Genomic DNA, 25,311 nt, shown 5'->3' with positions numbered 1-25,311 from the left:
CTTTTTTTGGCATTATACAAGAATTATACAATTATTTTTCCTCATCTACTAAGCATTGGGCTATATTAAAATCCCACGTTCAAAATTTAAGCCTAAAATCGCAATCAAATACAAGATGGGAAAGCCAAATAGAAGAAATAAAGCCTCTTAAACATTTTGGAAATTTATCAGGCCTCTTATATATAACTGATGATAATACTAAAGATATCAATTCAAGAGTTCAGGCTAAAAATCTTATTTCAAAAATAACTTCATTTAAATTTCTTTGCTCAATTATTATTTGGCATGATATTTTAAGCCAAATTATTGGCATTAGTAAAAAATGATGCAGAACCTAACATTTAATACAGAAACAGTAACTGAACATGTTGAACATCTTGTAAATGATTTAAAAGATTATAGAACAGGCCAGAATTTTAAAAATTTTATTAATTCTGCAACACAGATAGCGAATATTTTGGATATTGATCCTATTATTCCCGAGGTTCGAAAAAGACCAAAGGAAAAAAAATGTTTGAATATGAAGCAAGGGTTCATATTCAAATATAAACCTATAAAAAATGCCAAAGATAATTTTAAAATAGAACTTTTTTTCTTGACACTACTCTGTCATCGCTTACTGAAAGATTTATGCTGTTCAAAGAGAATAATGAAGTGTTTAAAATTGTCCATAATATCAATGCGTTAAAAGAATGGAATGAGGAAGATATATTAAAACACTGCAAATATCTGCACATGAAATTAAGCAACAACAAAAATTTGAATGCTTGTCATATTGATGGAATAACTCTTTTTGAGAAAATCAAATCCTTACAATGTTTTATATAAAAAAAGAAAATGTCTCCTCTCGTTTTATTAAATTTTATATACAATTTACACGATTCGTTTCCAAGTATTTCAGTAGTTCTAAGAATTTTTCTGACACTACCAGTGTAAATTGCTTCAGGAGAAAGATGTTTCTCAAAGCTTAAAATTATAAAAAATTATTTACGATCAACTATGGCACAGGAACATTTAACAGATTTATCTATATCTATAGAAAATGATATTATGGATAATTTGGACATTGGTGCATTAATCAAGAATTTTGTAGCAGCAAAAGCCCAAAGAATACAAATTATGTAGTTATTTTAATTATAATGTGTGATTAAATTCCGTGATTATATCAAAATATAATACAAATTTACATACTACTATATAGTAGTGCAATAGACTGCTATTTGATTACAGTTATTACACATTATATAAGATTAGAATACAGGAAGTGCCCAACTTACGTAAGGGTTGCGTTCCGCAGAATGCTATGTAAGTCTGAATTTCCCCCATGCTTGTGCAGCACTCGCTGAATTGATTGAATCAAAAAAAGAAATGTTCGACAAACATGTAAATAGAATTATTTATTGTATTTATTCAATTTTTTATCTCAAGCGCAGGAAAAATTACAAAAGCGTGCAATTTAAAAAATTTTCAAAATTATAAAATTACAAAACAAGGAGACAGGCATAAGTTTTACCTCTTGAGCATTGTTGCCAGAATTAACGTCTTCAACTGATAAGTACACCATTTCAGAGGTTAAGGGCTGTGGAGATTTAGAAGAGGTCGGCTGCTCAACCTTACAAAAGAACATTAATGGACGACTGGACAGTGGCTTTTTTTCTTTTCATCGTAGATTTCTTTGTAGCAAGCAAGTATATCATTCACCCCTGTTAACTTTTAAGAATCATTTGCTGTCAGGACCCATCTTCTCAAACCTTGCCATAGCCGATACAATTTCACGAAATGCCACTGCCATCTCTGTGGTGATGGAGCGTCTCAGCTCCTCATTTGGTTCATCTTGAGCTTAGTCAGCATTTTGTTCTTTCACTATCGCTGCCTGCAAGTCAATAAGTTCTTTGGTAGATAATTCCTTCTCTTCTTCTTCTATAAACTGCTCCATATCTTTGGCATCAACCTCCAACTGAAGTAGCTCTGCAGCCTTTACAATCTTATCTATAACCTCTTCATATGATTCGTCTTTTTCAAATACTTCGAAGCCTTTTAGGTGCCCCGGGCATATTTTCTTCCATTTGCCATTTAAACAACTTTTAGTAATTTCTGCCCAGGCCTTATTAATGTTTAAGATTGGGTGGTAAATATTGTAAGATTTCCAAAAGTCTCTTAAGGTAAAATTTTTCTCATCGTCTATGCAGACAACGACTGAGCAAATGTTGTGCGTAAAACAGTATGCTTTTAAATTCAAAAAAACACCCTGATCCATAGGTCGGATGAGTGAAGTCGTTTATGGTGGCAGAAATATGACTCGTGTTCGAATTGAACTCATCTAGATGCATAGGATGTCCAGGAGCATTATACAATAGAAGCAAAATGTTGAAAGGAACGTAGTTGTCTTTACAATATTTTTCAACCTCAGGAATGAAGCAGCATTTAAACCAACCCTCAATGAGAGATATTATCTATGCTCTCTCTGCTTTGATTGGAAATGCACAGGTGGGGTGGCTTTATTGATGTCCTTAAATGCATGAGGATTTCCAGAATGGTACACATTAATCTGTAATCTCCCTCTGGATTAGCCCCAAGCAAGAGTGTGGCCCTATCTTTTGAAGCCTTGAAACCTAGCATTGTATGTTTGATCCAGCATTTTTTTCCCAATACACAGCAGTCTCATCAACATTAAAAATTTGCTGCACTGAATAGCCACGTTCATCAATAAATTTTCCCAACACATCACTAAATTTCTCTGCAGCTGCAGAATTGGCACTGGCGACTTTACCGCATACTTTATGTTGTGCAAACAAGCGCAATGCTACAACCTTTTAAATAACCCTTTGCTTGCCATGAACTTGGGTTTTGCCATACTTATCCTTAATATCTTTATAAATGGGATGGGTGAAATGGGAGTGGGGTTTTTTTTTTTTTTTTTTTTTTTTTTGGCTGATGCTGAATAAGCTTGCTTTCTTGCATCATATGCCTCTACTAATGCTAATGCTAAATACTTGTTGCTTTTGCTTGAATGGTCATTAGACTCAGGGGCACTCACTTCTGAATCTGATTTTCCATCCATATTATTAACAGCTGTTCCATCTTTGATATAGCACCTGAACACTGTTTTGCGATCACTGTTGATCTTAATCATTTTCATCTTCAAATCAATTTTGTTTCGTTTCCTGGCACTACCACCACTTGCACTTCTTGTTGGTTGCTTTCCCTTTATTTTTATAATATATAAATAGGAATGAAGAGAAGTTTCTAAAAATTTGTTTTTTATATGATTGAAGATTTCAGTGAAGGGGAACACATTTCACCATAATAGCATAAAAACCCACACAATTGCAGTTATCGGTATTATCGCAAATGCAATAAGATAGAGTTTACTACCTATTTTAAATAGCACCTCCATAGCCAAGTGAGCAGGGGTGGCAGTGTGCAGCACACACTTCTTGATTAGACCGGGGTTCGAGCCCATGACCACCAAATACGGAGGATGTGGAAAGGTCAGGGAATGATCACCGCATATCCCCGGAGCAATATGGCCTTAGTTGCTAATGCTCCTAAAAAAAAAAAAAAAAAAAAAAAAAAAATTTTAAATAGATGCACTTAACAAAACAAGTCAATAAACAAGAAAGTGCAAATTGTTTTGTGGTCGTGACCTCCAGAAACATGCTCTAGCAAAATATCACAAAGGTGTTCAAAATTGATTCTTATAATGGGAATATATGATAATGATGAAAGGGTAGTGTAATTTCCATTATAAATATGACCTTTTATAGAGATAAACAGCTTAGTAATATAGCGAAATTTTCAACTTCCAAGGACTTCGAACAAATTACAAAAAAAAAAAAAAGGTGTTATTGGGTTCACATTACCATATTTTCACGATACCTCAATTTATTCCTCCGGAATGAAAAATTTGTTTCCACAATTTTTTTGTTTGCACTGGCCAGCAAAAACTTACGTAAAGTCAAATTTCAATAAGTTGAGTATAACCTAAGTCGGGGAGTTACTATATTAGACTAATAATTACTAATATATGTTATCTTTTTGTGCTGCCGAAAAAATATTTTGTTTTGTTACCTACTTATATATTTTTTTGTGATATATTGAACAGTAAGTTGAACTGAATGTACTTTGATTACTAAAATAATATGTAGTCTTGTTACCTATATATATAGGGTGTCTCAAAAATATTGGTACAAACGTTTAGGGGAGGTAGGTAACATCTAAAGGAATGTGAATTGCATAGGAACCCATAACAGGAAACGTCACCGTAAGGGTACACGGTGCTGTTCAGCAGTTCGCAAAAGGGAAAATTTCTGGTTTACTCATTCAAGCAGTAGCCGCCGCATGAAGAGCATGCATCGATATACGAACTGTGAGCTAGCAGATATGCACCTAGTGTATGGATTAGCAGAGGGCAATGGATGAGCCATTCAACGAATTTATGGAGTAAGCTTCCCAGGCAGACACATATAGGAACACCGTTTGTTTGCACGTGTGCATCAAAATTTGTGCGATTATGGTCATTTAGAGGTAACAGGGGTAATGCGTGCAGACCATGTTCGATACGAACTCCTGCCATCGAAGAAAAAGTGTGTTGAATGCCGTCCAGAATAATCCTACTACCAGCACAAATGCCGTTGCCTCCACTGCCTTAGGAGTGTCTCGTTGCAGTGTACAGTGTGTCTGGCACGACGATTCCTTACACCCCTTTCATCTCCAAGGGGTTCAGTTACTGCTTCCCCAAGATCATCCTGCACGTGTGGCTTTTGCGCAGTGGTTTCTCCAAGAAAGTGTACCTCCGTAGCCAGGTGGGAAGGAGCAGCAGTGCGTAGCACACTCTTCTTGATTAGACCGGGGTTCGAGCCCATCACCACCAAATACGGAAGATACGGAAAGGTCAGGGAATGACCACCGCATATCCCGGAGCAATATGGCCTTAGTTGCTAATGCTCCTAAAACACCAAATAACAATAACAACCAAGAAAGTGTTCAAGACTTGAATTTTCCAGCCTATGTTTTGTTCACGGATGAGGCTTATTTCAGTCAGGAAGGCTTATTCAATCAGCACAATGCTCATGTGTGTGTGGGCTCACGACAACCCACACGGTGTGCACTCCCATGCCCCACAACGTCGCTTTGCAATAAATGTGTGGGCAGGTATGGTCGGTGACTGGTTAGTCGGCCCATACCTGTTACCATCCTGCATGAACTCCGCTAAATATCGGATCTTTCTTGAACAAGTTCTACCAGGGTTACTTGACGATGTTCCAGCAAATGTGAGACGCAACATTTGGTTTTAACATGACAGGGCGCCTGCACATTATGGAAGGTGTGTTCGTGACCTTTTGAACAGGCATTTTGGGCATCGATGGATTGGCCGTGGGGGACCCTTTGCCTGGCCCCATGCTCGCCTGATTTATTGAGTCTTGATTTCTTTCTGTGGGGGGCCCTCAAATCTATCATGTATGAATCACCTGTAGAGACAGAAATGGATCTCGTGGCGAGACTCTTCTGCGCTGCTGCTACTATCAAAGAAACTCTAGGTGTGTTTGACTGTGTCCGCCAATCCATGCTGCGTCGGTATCACGTCTCGTGGTGGAACCTTCGAGCGTCTGTTGTAACATCATGAAATGCATCCATCTCGTACTCCATTGTTAATATTATGTCAAATAAATGTTTGCCACTAATTACTGTCTTATGTCATTTCTGCTTCTTGTGCCTCTGCTACTACTTTCCCGTTATGGGTTCCTATGCGATTCATTCCTTTAGATGTTACCTACCTCCCTTAAACATTTGTACCAATATTTTTGAGACACCCTATGTGTGTGTGTTTATTTTTAATTCTTTTTTAGATACTTATTATTAATAAGTTGAACTGATTATTTTATCATACTATGTAATTTTTTTTATGCCAAAAATTTATTTTGTGACCTATTTATATTTTTTATGTTTTTATGATAATATTTTTAACAATACTTTGAACTGGTTGTACTGTGATTAGAATAATAAATATAATAAAATTAATTATTTTTGTAACCCCTTTCTAGTAGAGGGCAGTCTTATGAAAGTTTGCGCACGGCTGGCAGCCCTGGTTACATGACAGATAGAAGCAAGCACAGCAGACATGTAAGACAAATCACCATAGGCTGACCACAAAGATCTATTTTGGGCTCTCTGCTTGAATGCAATGTTCAACAAATGGATAGCCAAGAACTGACAGAATTCCATAAAACAGGCTTATGCAGATGATTTGCCCATCATTGTCTGTTGTGATTTCAATCAAAAACTTGGAAGACTTTGTGGAATGATGTGATACTCACAAGCTCACAGTCTCAACAGATGAAACCAAGACAATGTTACTGAAAGGCTCGATGAAGACTCATATCACTAACAAATACAAAGGACAACAAATCAAATGAGTCTATATGGCATCCCCCTTAATGACTTTTTTTTTTTTATTCCACACTGTGATTATATCAAAGGCAAGGTGCAGAACCTTGCATGCAAAATCACAAGAAAGGAGTTGGGTCTCAAGGGCTCCACCCTTAAACTATACTGTAGTGCATCTTTCTCCCCATGTTTACATATGGAGCTGGAGCCTGGGGATATAGAAATTTGGTGAAATATGTCCAAAAGAGATTAAAAGATATGTCCAACAACAAATTAGTCTGTATTCCATCTCCAGAGCCTGTAGAACATTTTCTACAGCAGTCCTGTTGTAGAAACTGTTCTGCAGGAAGACAACATAACCCAACTGAGATTGAGAACATCTCACTAAATTTAGATACACTAATACAGGAAGAAATAACTAGAATTACAACCAAACTTAGTGAGCTTTGTCAACAGAAGGTTTTTCCCCATTATCTTAAAGCAAGGTTTTACTGTACTCTGTAAGAATTTGCAACACAAAAAACTCAGGGATAATGAAAGCTATCCTTCTGGAGGAGTGACCAACTGAAAACTCTTTTTTTTTTTTAGATGAAGGTCTACCCCTAACAAATTATCATATAATCCTATTTTATGCTTCAAGAACAAGATTAGATTTTAAAGTGGTAATATTATATTAAATCTCAGCTGTAGTAAAATTATATTAAATCTCAGCAGGAGGCATTTTCTTTTAGTGATTAATGAGTTAATATGCACTATAAAATTATTAAACTTACTGTCTACTCAAGCAAAGTTTTCTCATGCGTATGAGATATTGAGTTATTTTCGTAAACCTCTGTTTGCACTTATGACGAATAAAATGTGGCCAATATATCAAATGTTTATCTATCTGTTCCATTGCCTTTTCATAATTCTTGGATAATTTTACTTTCTCCCAGAGTTTTGATGGGAAAGCTGCTCTTTCAATGGTTTTCATATAAAGATAGCAAAATCCTAGAAAGGAGAAAAGTAAAAAGGAAAAATTAAAACCTTAATATTTTTATTCTACAGAATGAATAATTACTTCTAATTCATTTGGCATAACCTAGCCCTTTTCAGAGGGAATCCCCTTCCTCTGAAAACTAAGATTATATATATAGGCTATTTATCAACTCCCAATGCACACAGTGTGTGTGTTCATTCACAGATTTGAAAAATAACTGCAATTTTCATTCTGATGCAACTCTTGAAAGAAGAAATTTAACTGTACTGCTGTCGGTGTGAAGCTAATTAATTACTATTCTGTTGTTTTTCAGTAAAGAATGACTAATGACTTAAATATACAGGAGTATGTGCAAACAACAGCAAGCTATGAAGTAAAATAGTTTGTCAGTGAAATTCAAAAGATGGTGGTAGAGCTATGCAAGGAAGATATTCTATATTGTACAGCAGAAAAAAAAGAAACTTCACACAAAGTTGATCACTGGTTCAGCCAGAGATGTAAAAAAATTGTGGCAAGCCATCAAACATCACTGACAGAAAAAAAATATTGCAATTGTTTTAAGCCATTTTAACTGCAGTTCAAGTAAAATCCATATCACAGGCTCCCAGAGAATGTGTAATGACATGTTAAGAGTCTATATTAAGACTGAAAAAGAATACCAAAAGCAAATATTAATCTGCAGAAAATTTTCAACACAAATTGGTTTTTTGTGCAATACTTGCTGGAGAGCAGTATTAATTTTGACCCATATAAAAGTGGTTATAAAGCTTAAAGAAGCCAAAATAAGTGAAGGTCCACTGTAATTGCTTTTTGCATATTATGCAAAAAGCAATTACATGATTGGGCTGGACATTCTGGACAAGATGTTTTTCAGAATGAGGCTTGATTTCACCTAGGAGCTTTCAACAGAAGGTTTCACCTAGGTACTATCAACAGCCAAAATACATGCACATGGAAAACTGAAAATCCAAACAGTATACAGCATGTGGAACAGCTGCATTTGCATATAACTGGAGAGAGGGATGTAGCTAGTATGTAGTGTCATACCACTGTATCATTAGATCATTTTCAGACAGCTAGATGGTGAATAATATAATGAAAGCTACTTATAGCATAGAATGTGTTCTCTCCCACACATCCACACGACTGCTGGTAATGGAATCTGTTTTCGCAGATTAAGTAATTTCAAAGGACTTAGGCCACCACATTACTAGACTTGAATCTACCTGGCTTTCATATGTGCAGTTCCACAACCTGTTGTCACTTGAGTCACACCTGAAGTTAAAATATGCTATATTTGCAACACACCTAAGTGTGATTGTCATTGAATCAACGGAGTTTTTCATAATCTTGTGGCACACTTTAAGGTCGCAGCACAACACTGCAACAGCACATTGGTTGGAAATATCTACTGTGAGGGAGTCATGTTTAAGCAACTGTCCCACTAACACACCTATAATAGCATAAAAGAAATCTACACTAAACAATTTTAGCAAGGAAACTACAGGATACTGCTCTTTGCTGTGGATTACAAATCACTCTGTCAGATGCTCCTTCTGAGAGTGAGAAGATGGAAGCTTGGTGTAAGACCAAGGTGTGTTGCAAATATAGCATCGTTTCACTCCAGGCGTGACTCAAGTGACAAAAGGTTGTGGGACTGCTCTCACGGGAAAAAGTCAATCTGCCTTGCAGATAATCCAGAACCTCCTAATCGTAGCACCACAATGTGGTTGGCAGTGTTTAGCCTAGAAGTAACAAAGTACCTATTTGATGTGATATAAGTTTGGTCTGTACACAAACACAAGTTATCAATGAATTTCAACAGCTGACAGTCTAGTACCCTCAAACACAGTAACTGGATCATTCTGCATTATCATATTTTAATTAATGCCTGGCATCTTAAATTAGAGAGAGAGAGAGAGAGAGAGAGAGAGAACTCGAATTTTTTTTTTGTTTTGGCTGGTGCAGCATAGGCCTCAAACTTCTGTGCACCATATGGCTAATAATATTACATATATATATATATATATATATATTTTTTTTTTTTTTTTCATGATTTGTAAAATTTGACACCCTAGCAAGGACTCTGCTAGCCCATGCCTTAATCCAGCACTGCAATGATACACGTGAACATGATACAATCAACCCCACCTGTGAAACATGCTTTTCACAAGCAAAATGTTACATTATTTTATGAAACACTCACTAGATTTTGGATTTAGTTCAAAATAAATATTCAAAGTTTATAACATTACAATTCAAAACCTATGCCAGTTTCTTATTCACAAGCAGTATTTTTGAGCACAAATCCAATCACTTGAATTCAAGTATACAAATCAGTTAATGTGAGTTAGTAAGTCTAATACACCTGAAATGAACTGTTAGTTAGTAAATCATAGTTAGAAAATCTATGCATGAGATGTGATGCACTACATATTACATTTAATTTTTTTTCTGCATTTTAATAAGTAAAAAGAAAATAATTATCTTTGCACCAATGAATTACTAATTTACTTTGAACCAATGGATTACTAATTAATAATACATAAAAGTAATTGCTTTCAATTACTCCTAATATAATATTCATTGAGTTTGTTTCATAATAATCTAATTAACTGCACACGAAATGCAACACACAATTCAGACTCTGATTTCATAAATTAAACAATCACAGCATACTGTCAATGCTTTAGTAAAGTTGGCTTAATTCTTCCCAGATTTTAATAACAATTTAAATATATTTAACATTCAACATTTCATAATAAGCAAATAGAAAGTCATGATTAATATACTTAATAAACTACATTTAGATTTAGAAAACAAACAAAAAGCAATGACTTTTATGGGCAATCCGAGAGCTGTAAAAATTGTTCCTGTTCATCTGCCATATCACCAATTCATTCCTCCAATCAGCACACAGCAACAAACATAATATCCAATGCTTCAGCTACAATATACAATACATGAATAATACAGTAAGTTCCCAACATACGTTCTAGGACTTCTTATGTAAGTTACATAACTAGGGAATAACTAATAAAATATTGCTCCCATATCGTGATATGCCAAAATTACAAAAACCACATTATATCCTCAGAAGAATGAAGAAAAAGTTATATTTTTTTAATTAGTTCAATTAAAAACTTTATCTGGGGACAGGGGTGAAGTTATTGGAGTGGCACATACAAAAAGAAAACATTAAAGGAAGAAACTGTACAGTAAAAACCGATATGTATTTCGTAGTTGACTTCATTGGTGCCAATCCCTTCACCACTTCTCATATTCTGTCTTTTTCCTTTATTTACTGTATTCACTGTTGACACTGACAAACTTAAATTCTGCACGATACTTGTTCATGTTTGACCATTTTCAAACATCCTTATTTTAATTTTCTGATCTGAATTGACCATTTTTTTTTTTTTTTTTTGATAGAATTCTCACTTATTCTCTTAGTCGGCACCATGATAACAGTCAACATGAAATTATATAAAGAATTTCACAGGGTTAAGGCAAAAACTCACTTATCACCCCATGCGAGCTCACATTTTACTAAAACACCTTTCTGGAGGTCACTACCATAAAACAATACGCACATTCCGGGTTATTTGGCTTTTCTGTTTATGCAATTCATTATAAACGGATAGTAAACTCGATTGGATTGCATTTGTGATAATACTGATAGCTGGAATTCTATGATTTTACATTATTATGGTGAAATGTGTGTCCCCCTTCACTGAAATCTTCAGGCATATAAAAAAAAACAAATAAATTTTAAAAATCTTCTCTTCATTCCTAATTTTAAGCTTGTGACACCATATCCCACTTGTGCAATTTGTTTCTGAAAACTTTTATCTCCTCGTATATAATATTACCTAAAATTGGATTCTTATCGGCCAATGCTGTTGCTGAACTTGAACCATTATCACTCATGTTTGGTTCTGCTGTCCGTAAGTTGTACTGCTTTTAAGTATTCTGGACAGTTGGCATCCCTTACAGAAGGATTGTAATCTCTGCCACATCTCTTGCAGTTGATACATTTTGGAGGGTCTTCTTTATGGAGACAATCTCCGTAGACATGACAACCCTCTGCACAGTGACCACAAGAAACTGCCTTATGCAAACAAAATTGTGCAGAGTGGCCATACTCCAAACAGCGGAAACACTTGCTTACAATCGTAAACTAACGGAATCTGTGTGCAATTCTCTGCTTTATATCCTGATGTAAATCCTAGATAGATTCTACTGCTATCTAAAATATACCATATCATGCGAGGACTGAATCCAACCAAAAAATTAACCACCTTTGCACCCGATCCAGAACTGAATCTGAAAGTCACCTCATCTTTAACTTCATTTTGCGAGAAACCATAGTCTTAAGTTTTTAACGAAAAGATCATCAAGTATTTCCTCCTTAGCATATTCACGAGGGACACCATATATTAACACTGTTGGATCAGATAACCGAGGTTTCTCCATTGCAAGACCTATCTTTTTCAAAGCAGAAGCATATCAGCATCCACCAAATTTGTGGTCTCTACAAGGATCCCCCTATTCCTAAGGAGACTGATACATTTTCTTTCATCCCCTTGTGGTCATGCTTAATATCCTGACTCAAACTCAAGGAAGAGTCCTCAGTAGGCCTAAAAATAATTAGATTCTGAGGATCAGCCACACCTCTAGGAACTGATAAGGATCTATCCCAACTTGCACTGTCAGTCCTCTGTTTTGATCTTTGTTTATTCTGATTGACAACAGGATCAACCAACTTGAGATCTTGCCAAACTACCTCTGCATAAGACTTCTTATGAAGTTCAATCTGGCAATCTAACATTTCTTTTATCTGAGAAGCACTCTCCCCCAAATCACTAGCGCATACCTTAAGGCGCTCATTGTCCATAACCAAAGCTGTGGTCATCGCCTCCACGTCAGCCAAGAGACCATAAATTCTATTAGACACTGGGTTTGTTATTCTACTTGAATCTTTAGACATTATTTCTCCTAAAGCCCTTCTTATCTTAGCAAATGTCACATACACCTCCGAGGCATGTAATGATCCTCTGAGGTTCAAACCATCTATAAAAGAAATCTCTTGGTCCTCCCTATTACAAACATTAACTATTTTCTCCCCTGTATCACTTGGGGAATCAAGAACTGCATAGCCCTCACTGTTCTTGACTGTACTATCTCAAACTTCTTTAACAAGAGACTGGCTGTTCTTATCTTCTTCATCATTCAAAGTCTTATTTTTATTCAATTTTGTTTTAAGTTTAGTTGTCTTTTTTCCCTTTTGTAACAGTTTTAAGGGTCTTTGATTTCCTTTTACCTTGATGCTTTACTGGTGTCTGAAAAGATTCTTTGTTAGAAGACACCTGTTTTGTTGCAAAATCAACAGAAGAAGAATATGCTTCAAATTCCTGGGACCAAGTAATATCTCGGTCTTCTTCTGACATTATGTTTATTAAACAAGTAATTCAGAAGACAACAACCAATTAATTTCAACAGTTTAACAATATATGTCTATATAGACGCTTTACCTGACCTGGGATGAAATCTGCACAAGAGTTGAAGAATTCATTAAGGTTGGTTTACGGGTCTCAGCCCCTAACGGACAGGGGCACCACAAAATTATTTACAAAATGAGTAATTTCAAGTAGATTCTTTTCCTCCAAAGTAAGATGCTCAACTGCAAAATTAAGAGTTATAGCCACTAAGTTTCTTTAAAGGTAGCCCAAAACTAGCCCCATGTTAACCTATGGGACTTTTCCGAAAGCAAGAATGTCTGGGCCAGCTGCAATTCAATTTCTTATAGCGCACACAGGTTTATAAGAAATTGAATTGCAACTGACCCATATTAGCCAGCTCTTTAAATCTTAATTTTCACTATAGATCTACTATACGTACATAGTTTTCAGTAATGAATTCTCCCCTACCTAATTCTCTCTCTCTCTCTCTCTCTCTCTCTCTCTCTCTCTCTCTCTCTCTCTCTCTCTCTCTGTGTGTGTGTGTGTGTGTGTGTGTGTGTGTGTGTGTGTGTGTGTGTACTAAACTACTGTCAATTGTATCTATTATAAATATATAGTTCTGAAAAAAATCAATAATGAAGTCCCCCACACACCTGCATCAACAAATGAGAGGGGTGCATCCTTCAAAGGATCGCCAGTACTATGACAATCCTTTCTATAAACTAGATAAGACCATTCTGCAAATTACAGAAAGCATCTTATAGAAATGTACCACATATCATTACATTTACTAAACATAATTGAAACACTATTAAAAGTAAATAAACACTTTAAGGTCTAGCTCAGGGCTGGACAAATTTTGTTTTAAGCAGGCATTGAGACATTTGGGAGTGCTTGCGGGTAGCAGTTGTGGATGTAGGATCTATCTGATAGTGATGAGTGACCTTGTAGTTGGTCTCAAAAAAAAAAAAAAAAAAAAAAAAAAATTTAGAAGCAATATAATCAATAAATACAAGAAACAAATAAATTAACAACTTTATTTTAATTGGATATATAAAGCTGTTAACAATCATTAATCATCTTATTCCAGTCAGGTATTAATTTTGAAGTAGCAACTCTCAGAACACAATGAAGGTTGGTGTCTGTCAGAGATGCTTGGCATTTGTTTTTATTAATGTTTATTACAGAGAATGTTTGTTTACACTTATAGGTGGAACTGAAAATTGACATTTTTCTGGCTAAATTGGTGACCATAAAATTATCTCAAGTCTAATGATGATGAAATCTGTGATATGGCATAAGGGTACCAACACTTTTATAGTTAAATTTTTTTTTTTTTTTTTTTTTTTTACAAGTAAGGTTTCAACCTACAGACTTTGCTGTAAAAAAATTCCACAGCATTTAGCCAAAGAGATAGACTTAGTAAGCTTGTTTGTACAATCTGAAATCACACATTTCAGATTTTACTAAAATTTTATTTATGAATAAAAAATAAAATTAAACCTTAAAAACAAAAATTAATGTATTAAGTAAAAATTTCTGAATGTGTGCTTTACTAAATTTTTATTATAATGCATTTCTTATACATAAAAGGCTTTCCAAACAACTATTACTTAGTATGTTTGACAATTCATTTGTTATTGATTTTTAAAAGTTGATATTTAAGGAGGGAAAATTGAAAATTATTTATGCAAGTCAGAAATGTGCAATGGAACTTACATGGACAATTTTTTTTATTTTTTAATTTTGAACAATATTTATCAGAACAAAATTTCGGTACACTAAAATGATTTTTGTATTCTCCCACCCCAACAAGAAGTTGTAATGGGAGTTTCCTGTACATTTCAAACAGCAATGAATCTGAAATATTAATTAAAGCATAATTTTTAAATATCAGTTATTTTTCTAAATAGCAAAAATATTGTTACTAAAGTAAGGAGAAAAAAACACTTCATAACAAATACCTTGCTCCTCTCGAATAGTTGCATAATAACTGTTGGCAAGTGGACAAGACGACTTATTACATAATCCAGTTACACTGTATTCATTGCGGCAGAATTGCTGAGTTTTGGTGCTAAAAAAAGTGATAAAAAACTAAATAAATACTTTTAGCGTACATTAAAGAAAAACCAATAGTATTATCATACATGGTCAAAAGGAGGCTGGAGAGTAATTAAAGGAAGTTTTAGCAATCCTTTTATTACTGATCCTAAGTCAACAAAAAAAAAAAAAAAAAAAAAACTTAGACTTGAATTATTTTAAGAAATATGAAAAGCATGTGCAACCAAATTATATTCTGAGGTCCATTTCAGATCTATTGATAAGCAGAATTGTTTGTTGTACTAAGCAATATTTTATTCAAATATTTTAAATTTGTTTTGGTTTTTCATCAAAATACAGGATTCATCTGACAAATTGCTGCTCATATAACTAGATCAATTCATGAAGTATGCTTTGAAGGTGGACTAACAGAAACAAAAGTAATTAAATAATTATTTTACCTTGCTGCTAAAATGGTCAATTTTTCAGTTCCATGGAGAGTTATTTACAAGAGAATCACAGATAACAGGATCCCCCTTCTGACAGAGGTCTTTCTTCAGCTTAATAGAAGACAGCAATAGAAGAGTATGCATTAACCAGTCATTGCTTCAAATCAATTATAAACTGATGAGGGGAAGGGGCCTATCTTGAACACACTTTGCTGAATTTCAACTTATGGCCAATGTGATAAACTGATCCAATACTCAATGTCTTCACAGACATCTATTGGCTGCCATGAATACAGCATAAATCTTTCTGCTATAGTAATTCAATCAGACTGGTCTTTGTTCTTCAATATTTGTCATAAACATTCTTCCAGCTATGATAGCTAAGGCTTCTACTTGAAAAAAAATGCTGAGGAAGCTCATAATCAGATCTCAATTGCAGATGAAGTGTTTATCAACACCTGGTTATTCTGACCTTGCACATAGAAATATATCCAAGTTTACTGTAAGTAACCTTGGATATATCTCCATGTGCAAGGTCATAAAAACTGAAAGGTTAAAATCACGGTGCACACCAGTGTGAGCAGGAGTCAAGCTGTGGCAAACTTGATAAAAATGAATGGCTGACACCGTATTACAAGGTCACATTAAGTAGCAGATGCTTTATCACTTGACAATCTATTCCCCTTCTGTTTCGAGAGGGATTTACAGCTTCGTTATAACTGTTTTTGACATACAAGCACTACAATTTTAATATGCTGTACACTTTTCTATGAAAGTATACAGTGCATACATTTTTCCTTGCAAAATAGTAAAGGCTGTTTTTGCGTAAACACAAAGACAGCCTCCTCGAAGCCAGCACCTAAGCTGATGAATAATGAATAGGAGATCTGAGTTCAAATTATTTCCTTTGATTTATATCAAGAAATATACCTTTTAGAACATTATCAACATTAGTGAAGGCATTCCCACAGAGGAGACTTCACATTATTTTTCTGATAATATTGAAGACAAAGTTCAATGACTAATATCACTTACATAACCTCTTCACATGGGAAAACAGTGGCAGATGGGATGTGAGACTTGCACATGCAGATACACCTTAACTAGTGCTCACAGCTGCACTGCATAGCTGATCTGAGCAATGGTTTCTCGCATTAAGTGTGTGCATGCACACACACACACACACAAATGTTGAAATTTTCACAATATAAAAACATTTAATTCTGTTTCAAACCTTGAAATATTGATGCAGAAATACACAATCAGTGATAATAAAGGAAAAGAGGACAGAAGGCAGTTTCAGCAGTTCTGAGAAGGAACGTGTCACTCAGAATCAAAAAAGATATGGTTACCTTTTACAGAGAAAGGAGAGAAATATCACCCTTTTTTTGCACTCTTAACATCATTTAATAATTCAGGAAATCTATGACAGAACTATCATTTTGTTAAGTTGAGACCAAAGATTTCAATATGAGACAAGCTAGAGCAAAGTTGGTCCCTCAAATCCTCACAAATGATCAAAAGTCTGGATTTCAACCAAGTTTTTCAATATGCCCATTTTAGATCCAACACTGTTACCAAAAGCGATCACAAGACTTAAGTATATAGATATGACACAACAATGAGAATGAGCATTCCATGGAAAACCTCCTGGTTTTCTACACAGAGGGAGAAAAATATAATCTAGAAAAACATTTCTAGATTCAGATCTAAATGCCTCTTATAGTTAAAAAAAAAAAAAAAAAGTTCATATTTAAAAAATCCAGGAGGAAAATTTACAGACATTGATTTTAAATGGGAAACAAATGTGGTATATGCTATCCCATGCAAAGTTGCATATACATAGATAGTACTAGAACTTCTTTATGCATTCACCTGTAAAAGCATAAATCTCTTTAAATGTAGCTACCAACAAATTAAGAAAACTAGATGTAGTATTCCAAATTAGTCACATGGTGCTTTGAAACCAGGCCAAACCAGAATTTGATAATACCATAATATTAGATAAACAGTTAAATTTAACAAAACAAGTAAAATGTTAGCATTAAGATTAGCTAACAGATCTATAAATGTTGTTCATGGGCTTGTAATTTTGTCTGAGGAATGGAAACTTAAATAAGTTACTTATATTTTTTTTATTTTTATAGACAAAATGCATACCCCCAATCCCCCTCCATCCCTGCAAATGTGAATTTATTATTCAAGATCTCAAATAAGAGGATAGGAGGGAACACCCAAATTTCTACGTGAAACATATTCAACTTTATCTTCTTTCTGCTTTTGTTTTCTCTAAACTCTTTCCATCTCCAAGCTGTTAGTCTATACTTCTATTCTCTTTTCTCTTTCTTTACTTTTCACTTTCATTCCCTCCCTCCATTATATCCCAGAATTAATACCTGGTATGTGCAATGACCATGAAAGAGCCCATGGTGCTACACTTACATTTTTGAATATGGTATTTTGAAAAGCATTAATCTTGCTTTAGGTCAAGCTAACAACTTGCCAACTTGCTTAATCTCTTTTCCATATTTCTTGCCATGCAAGATGCACTTTTTTTTGCAGAAATACATCTTAAAAAATTGGTCTTATAAGGTGATGATCACCGTTCTCATAAACAAGCATGTTATGTCTTGTCCTGCCGATGATTTTAGAGTTTAAACAAATTTATTGGAAATTCTATGAAAATCTTGCTAAAATATTAAAAACATCCATGTTTAAAAAGACTGACAGGTTTTTTTTAAACAAAAAGACCTGTAAGTTTTTTTAAGACCAACGTTCTTTTTCTAAGAATGTAATCAGTCCTTCCTCAAAAATGTTATTTTTTTCCCCCTAAATAGTCTTTGCTAATTATGGCTGCATTTTATATGATGGGAAATATGGTAATTAGGATGGCCTCTTTGATTATGGGAAAACTGAGTTTAAAAATAGGTAATAGATTTGTCAGTTTGCTCTTTTATAATTTTAGTCTATTCAACTGGGAGGGATTTTACATGCCCTGTTTTCCTTCAGGGATGAACATTGCTTATGTGAATGTGTTTTTTGGTGTGTTTTAATTTCTATTTATTTATTATTTCCTTTCATTGTTGTTTCTTGGATTGCATATGCTTTTTTTTTCTGTTTTCTTTATAGTTTGATTTATTTATATATAATTTGGCTTAGTTTACAAATTAACAGGTTTTTTTTTTTTGTTTTATTTTGGCAATAGGTTAGCAATGGGTAAGGAAAACATTCATCATTATGTGAATAGCAAGTCTTGAAACAGATGCAAACATGCTTAGTGTATCATGAAAATCAACCATTTAAACAAAAAAAAAAAAAAAAAAGAAAAAGAAAAAGAAAAATAAGTCATGTCCCAGATCCTACGTGAAGATTGTTACATGCATTTTTCATCACAGAAAGAAATGTTCACTAGGAATTTGCTTGCTGAGGACAAATGAAAGGCCCAAGGTAAACAAACAATCAAAGTACAGTAGTATTAGCAAGTTGATCATGGTTCAATCTCATGTAACCATTAAATACAAAACAGAGAAAGGCAGCTGAGGTGGATCAGATCTATCCAGTTATATTAAAGGAGGCAGCAAAGGAAATAAGCAAAACTTAGCCATAGTTATGAGAACTTCCTTCAACTCAGTGAAGGTACCCACCGACTCCAGATGTGCAAATGTGACCCCAATTCACAAAGGAGGATCAAAGGGCAACACAAGCAATTACAGACCGGTTAGTTTAACTTCCAGGGAAATTAAAGGAGGCACTGGTTAAATAAACACTGCAGGATCATCTAGATAAGACTTCACTTATAGCTCGGACACAGCATGTTTTTTTTTTTAATGGGAAGTCTTGTCTGACCAATTTGATTGAATACTATAATGTGGTCAAAAAGGAATTGGATGCAAAGAATAACTTTGATATCATATATTTGGATCTTAGAAAGGCCTTTGATACTGTTCCACATGGAAGATTGCTGAACAAATTGGAGCAGTGTGGCATTGGAGGTAAATTGCTGCTATGGATAAAGGGATGGTTGAGTGGGAGAAGACAGTGTGGTAATCAATGGACACCACTCTTTGTGGACTAATGTTATGAGAGAAGTACCCCAGGGTTCAGTGTTGGATCCATTGTTGTTTTCTGTACAGTGGGGCCTCTTATCACGAACTTAATTTGTTCCATGAACCGGTTCTTGATATGAAAAGTTTGTGGTACGAAACGCGATTTCCCATAGTATCCTATGGGAAATAAATTAATTGGTAACGGACCCTCCACAAAAAAAAAGGCCACAATTTACATACACTATTTATTCTTCATGGTTACAGGTTCTTCAAGTTCTGCCTGTTTCTGCTTTTTAGCCCTGAAGAATCTATCTAGTGTTGATTGCTTTTCTCTCTTTTTAAGAAGGCTCCTGAAGTAGTGAAGTGCTATGTCATTGTAGAGGTCCACCACTATTCACTTCAGCTGTTTTGGAGTGCCACTCCAAAACCCTGTTGTGAAGCTTCTTCCGGTCCTAAAGGAACCCCTTGATAGTAGTTGAAGGCATTGGAACTTTGGTGATGTTTTCCTCTTTCTCCTCCACTGAGGAAACATTTTTTTCCATTTCCTCAACCTGATGTTTATGCAGCTCCTTCAGTTCTTCCGTGGTCAGCTATATATGAAGATAAACTTAAAGAAGCACTGCAGGATATCTAGACAAGACTTCAGTTATAGCTCGGACACAGCATGGTTTTGTTAAGGGGAAGTCTTGCCTGACCAAATTGATTGGATACTATGATGCAGGGAATAACTTTGATATTATATACTTGGATCTTAGACAGGTTTTTGATACGTTGCACATGGAAGACTGCTGCACAAATTGGAGCAATGTGGCATTGGAGGCAAATTGCTGCTATGGATAAATGGGTGGTTGAGGGGGAGAAGACAGAGTGGTAATCAATGGACACTGCTCATCGTGGACTAAATGTTATTAGTGGAGTCCCTCAGGGTTCAGTGTTGGGTCCATTATTGTTTTCTGTATTTATAAATGATATTGATGATGGTATAACAAGCTTAATGTCCAAGTTTGCAAAAGATACGAAGGTTGGCAGGATTGTCAAGGACACTACTGACACTATGCTACTGCAACAGGATCTGGAAAGGTTGAGCAGATGGGCTGAGATGTGGCAAATGAAGTTTAACATTGACAAATTGACAAAAAAGTACTACATATGGTAAACAGCAACCCCAGAGCAACGTATCAACTCTGTGGTACTACACTGACAGTGGTAGAGAATGAAAGGGACCTGTGGGTGGTTGTGCAGGCAGATATGAAGTTCTCTGAGCAATGCAGACGGGCTGCAAGAGTAGCTCATGGTGTATTGTCAATGATATACAGGAATTTTTCTAGCAGGGATAAGGAGGTGATTATTCCCTTGTATAAGGCAATGGTCAGGCCACACAGAGTACTGTATACAGGTCTGGAGGCCTCATTTCAAGAAGGATGTAAAGCTGCTGGAACGAATATAGAGAAGGGCAACAAGATTAGTGAATGGAACAAAGGGGTGCTCTTACGAAGAAAGGCTTAAGTTTTGCAAATTACAGTGTCTGGAGACTAGGCACCAGCGAGGTGATCTGATAGAGGTGTACAAAGCCTTGAATGGTTTGAGCATGCTCAATGCTGATGGGATTCTTCCTCTTGCTCAGAATAATCACCTGAGAGGGCATAAATTCAAATTGAGGAAAGACAGATGTAGGATAGACGTGCGGAAATTTGCCTTTAGCCAGCAGGTGGTTGGTTGGTGGAACAGACTTTCATCCCTTGTCGTGGAAGTTGATAACCTAAATAAGTTTAAGGCTCAGCTGGACAGGTATTTCAAATGAACAGAGGGGTGAAGTGGAAGTGAGTTTTTTTTTTTTTTGGCTGATGCTGCATAAGCTTGCTTTCTTGCATCAAATGCCTCTACTAATGCTAATGCTAATACTTCATGCTCCTCTATTAACTCCTCCACTTCCAAGTCCAGGTCCTTAGCTGCTGCCACAATGTCCTTCATGACTTGGGCTCCATTATCAGGTTCTCCTTGAACACAGGCTGGCCATAGGTTTCTCCAGGCAGAATTCAGGTTCCTGACTGACACTTCACGCCAAGCTTTTTCTATGAGTCTAATGGTGTGCACAATGTTAAATTCTTCTTTCAAAATTTCCTCGATGGCATGAAGCTGGAAGCATGGCAAACTTCAAAGCACCTGGTGAAAAGTGCTTTGGTGTAGAGCTTCTTGAAGTTTGCTATGACATTCTGGTCCATTGGCCGAATTAGAGGTGTAGTGTTGGGAGATAAGAAAGCAATCTTCAAGAAGCTGAACTCCAATTCCAGGGTATCTTCTAAATCAAGTGGGTGGCCAGATGCATTATCCATGGTGAGGACAGCCTTCAGTGGGAATTTCTTTTCCTCCAGGCATTTCTTCACTTTAGGTGCAAAGACTTCAAGCACCCAGTCCTTGAAAAGAATCTAACCCAAGCTTTTGGGATAGATTTCCAGTAGACTCCAAGTTTACCTTTGACAATTGAGTGCTTCTTAAATGCTCTTGGTGTTTCAGAATGATACAACAAGAGAGACTTGATCTTCAGGTCTCCACTAGCATTGGCAGCAAAGGGGAGGGTCAGTCTGTCCTTCATAGGCTTGTGGCCTGGCAGAGCTTGTTCTTTCTTTGTGATGCAGGTTTTACTGGGCATTTTTTCCCAGAAAATGCCCAGTTCCATCACAGTTGAAGACCTGTTGTCCATCTTTCATGAGCTTCTGAAATTTCTTGGCAAATTTATCAATGCTTGCTGCCTTCCCATGCCTTATGACATTGTGAATGCCATTCCTGCCCTTAAACTTCTCAAACCACCCCTGCTTGCCTTAAATTCAGATTCTTCAGAGCTTGGCCCTGGAGTTTTTTCCTTCAGGTCAGCATAGATGTGCTTGGCTTTTAGACAGATGACTTCTTTGCTGATGGTATCTCCTGCCATTTGCCTTTGGTAAATCCACAGTAGCAGCAAGTTCTCCATTTCTTCAATGATGGGGTTTCTTAGGCTACTTAATCTGGTCACTCCCTTTGCAACCTCAATAATCTTGGTCTCCTTGTTCTTCAAGATGGTTCCAATGGTGGATTTGTTGACTCCATATTCAATTGCTAGATCAACTACCCTAGCTCCTTTTTCCTGCTTAACAATGATGTCTTTCTTGGTTTCAATAGTGATTTTCTTGGGCTGACTTACACTGACACTTCTCTTAGGACCCATTTTTTGAATCTTTTCAAAAAAAAAAAAAAAAAAAAAAATTTGGAACTTTCCTGAAACAAAAGAAAGACATAGTGAATAAAAACAGAATGTGTGTTTTGTTTGTATTAACTGTTTCCCTGATTATCCGGAGTTAAGTCAGGTTAGCATTTTAAGGTCATAAATAATTATCCAGAGATATCTCATGGCCATGTACAAATTTGTGTTCTTTCAATACTTACCTCAGTGAAGCCATCAGTAAGCAATGAAGGATCACCCATGTGAACCCACCGACATGTGGTAAAGTAGTACATTCATCGCAATATGGCTCTTGTGGCCATTCGCCAGTGGCGGGTTTCTTGGAATATTTTTATTTGAGACAAGCACCAGATGGCACCTGCCGATACCTTGCATATTGTTGTCGGCTGGTGTCCTTTCCTGAGCACTGTGCTGCACGAGGTTGTCTGTTTTGTTTTCAAGAATTAATTATGGATAATGACTGAAGAATATTGCAGTTCTCATCGGGAAGATAATTCTAGGGTGAATATCCCACTGAATACTTCAATTTGTTCCATAATCAAGCATCGTATTACACGGCATAAAAGCAATAAAACCGTTATTTAAACAATTAGTATTTTTTTGACACGAAAATAAGGAAAAGTAGTAAGAGAAGAGGTTAAAACCTGGGTTCGTGGTACGAAAAGTTCATCATATAGGGCATTTGCCATATGAGGCCCCACTGTATTTATTAATGATATTGGTGATGGTATATCAGGCTTAATGTCCAAGTTTGCAGACAATACAAGGTTGGCAGGGTTGTTAATGACAGTATGCTGTGGCAACAGGATCTACAAAATTTGAGCAGATGGTCTGAGAGGTGGCAACTGAAGTTTAACATTACATTTGTCAAAGTACTACATATGGGAAGCAGTAACCCCAGAGTGACGTATCAACTCTGACACCGACAGTGTTAGAGAATGAAAAGGACATGGGGATAATTGTGCAGGCAGATATGAAGTTTTCTGAACAGTGCAGACAGTCTGCAAGAGTAGCTCATGGTGTCTTGTCAATGATATACAGGAATTTTTCTAGCAGGGATAAGGAAGTGATTATCCCCTTGTATAAAGGCAATGGTCAGGCCACACCTTGAAACCTGTATACAGGTCTGGGGGCCTCGTTTTAAGCAGGATGTAGAGCTGCCGGAATGAGTATAGAGAAGGGTAGCAAGATTAGTGAATGGAACAAGTGGTTGCTCTTACGAAGAAAGGCTTAAATTTTGCAAATTACAGTGTCTAGAGAGGAGGCACCTGCGAGGTGATCTGATTGAGGTGTATCAAACTTTGAATGGTTTGAGCATGCTCATTGCTGATGGAATTCTTCCTCTTGCTCAGAATAACTGCCTGAGAGGGCATAAATTCAAATTGAGGAAAGCCAGTTGTAGGATAGATGTGCAAAAGTTTGCCTTTAACCAGCGGGTGATTGTATGATGGAACAAACTTTGTCATTGTAGAAGCCGGTAGCTTAAAGATTCAAGGCAGAACTAGACAAACATTTGAAGCAAGCAGATGGGTGAAATGAGAAGGGGTTTTTTTTTTTTTTTTTTTGGCTGATGCTATATAAGCTTGCTTTCTTGCATCACGTGCCTTTACTAATGCTAATATGGTAAACGATAATTTCCTTTTTGAAGGATTAACTCCTCTGATCGACATAGCCCTGCTAGACTACAAACAGATTTATTATTATTATTAAGCATTTTACACAGATGTCTTGCAACAAGAAAGGTGGGAGAAATCATGCCACTGTCGGATTCTCCATTATGACAATGCACTATGCCACGGCACCTGTCGGTTTTTGATGGGTAAAAACATTCTCATGTTACCACACCCAGCCTACTCTCCCAACCTGCTGTGGTGTGGCTTTTGGTTGCTCCTAAAAATCAGTGAAACAATCTAACATGACTAATGACATCATTTCCAATACAACACACATAAGGTGATTCCAAAAGAAATCTTGCTGGAACAAGTGTGTGTGTGTGTGTGTGTGTGTGTGTGTGTGTGTGTGTACGTACATACCAGCAGACAGAACGTAATTTGAAATAAAATGATATAAGTATCTATTTTGTAATACTGTGTCATAAGAAATAACGTTATTCTATCATTTACCAAACTCTTTGATCAAGCCTTGTTTGGAGCACTCTCCAAATGCTGTGCCATTGTGCATATAAGAATTCAAAATGCACTCAAGTGCCATGCTATAATACATATAGGCAGTCATTCTTAAACAAGTGGTGTAAAAGTAAAGGCACATGAAATTAGCTGCTAGATTCTACAATCACACTGATTGAACTCTGGACTATAGTAGCAAAATTTCATTTTTGTTTAAAGCTTGGTATGCATTTTCATTTTTTTTACTTGACTCATGGTTAGAATAAACTTTATATGAAACTGAGTATCAAACATGTTAATCCAATCCCACAGATAATCAAGGCTCAAATAATTGATGTTCTATTGTAGGGATGGATGTAGAGTGGTTGTAGACCAAAGATCAAATTCTGCCCTCTTGCAGTTGCAGAAGTGGGTACAAATGCACATACTCAAAATATTACCTGAAAAAACCAAACAAATACTTCTAAAAGGCAATATGGACATAAGAAGACATCCACAAATCAAAATTAACACAATAACTATAAAAATGGTACAGAACTAAATTATCTTGGAGTGGTCTTTGATTCAAAATTAACTTTTTATCCCAATTTGACCTACTTGGCAAA

The 25,311-nt window shown here is 35.9% G+C and overlaps 1 protein-coding gene across 1 annotated transcript in view; it reads right to left on the bottom strand.

Moving 5' to 3' along the window:
• LOC150085654 (protein MAK16 homolog) overlaps positions 1–25,311 on the bottom strand; it is a 109,147-nt gene that overhangs the window by 51,101 nt on the left and 32,735 nt on the right. The window contains exons 3-4 of the mRNA XM_090373420.1: positions 14,793–14,902; positions 7,161–7,377 (exon numbers count right to left, since the gene is read on the bottom strand). Of these exons, the coding sequence (XP_090229546.1) occupies positions 7,161–7,377; positions 14,793–14,902 (327 nt within the window). The remainder of the gene's footprint in view (positions 1–7,160; positions 7,378–14,792; positions 14,903–25,311) is intronic.

This window comes from Mastigoproctus giganteus, chromosome 5 (genome assembly GCF_048544385.1).
Source record: "Mastigoproctus giganteus isolate SK-2022 chromosome 5, ASM4854438v1, whole genome shotgun sequence".
Lineage (NCBI taxonomy): Eukaryota > Metazoa > Arthropoda > Arachnida > Uropygi > Thelyphonidae > Mastigoproctus > Mastigoproctus giganteus.
Note: the sequence above shows the minus strand (reverse complement) of the source record. Positions and strands in the feature narration are given on the sequence as shown.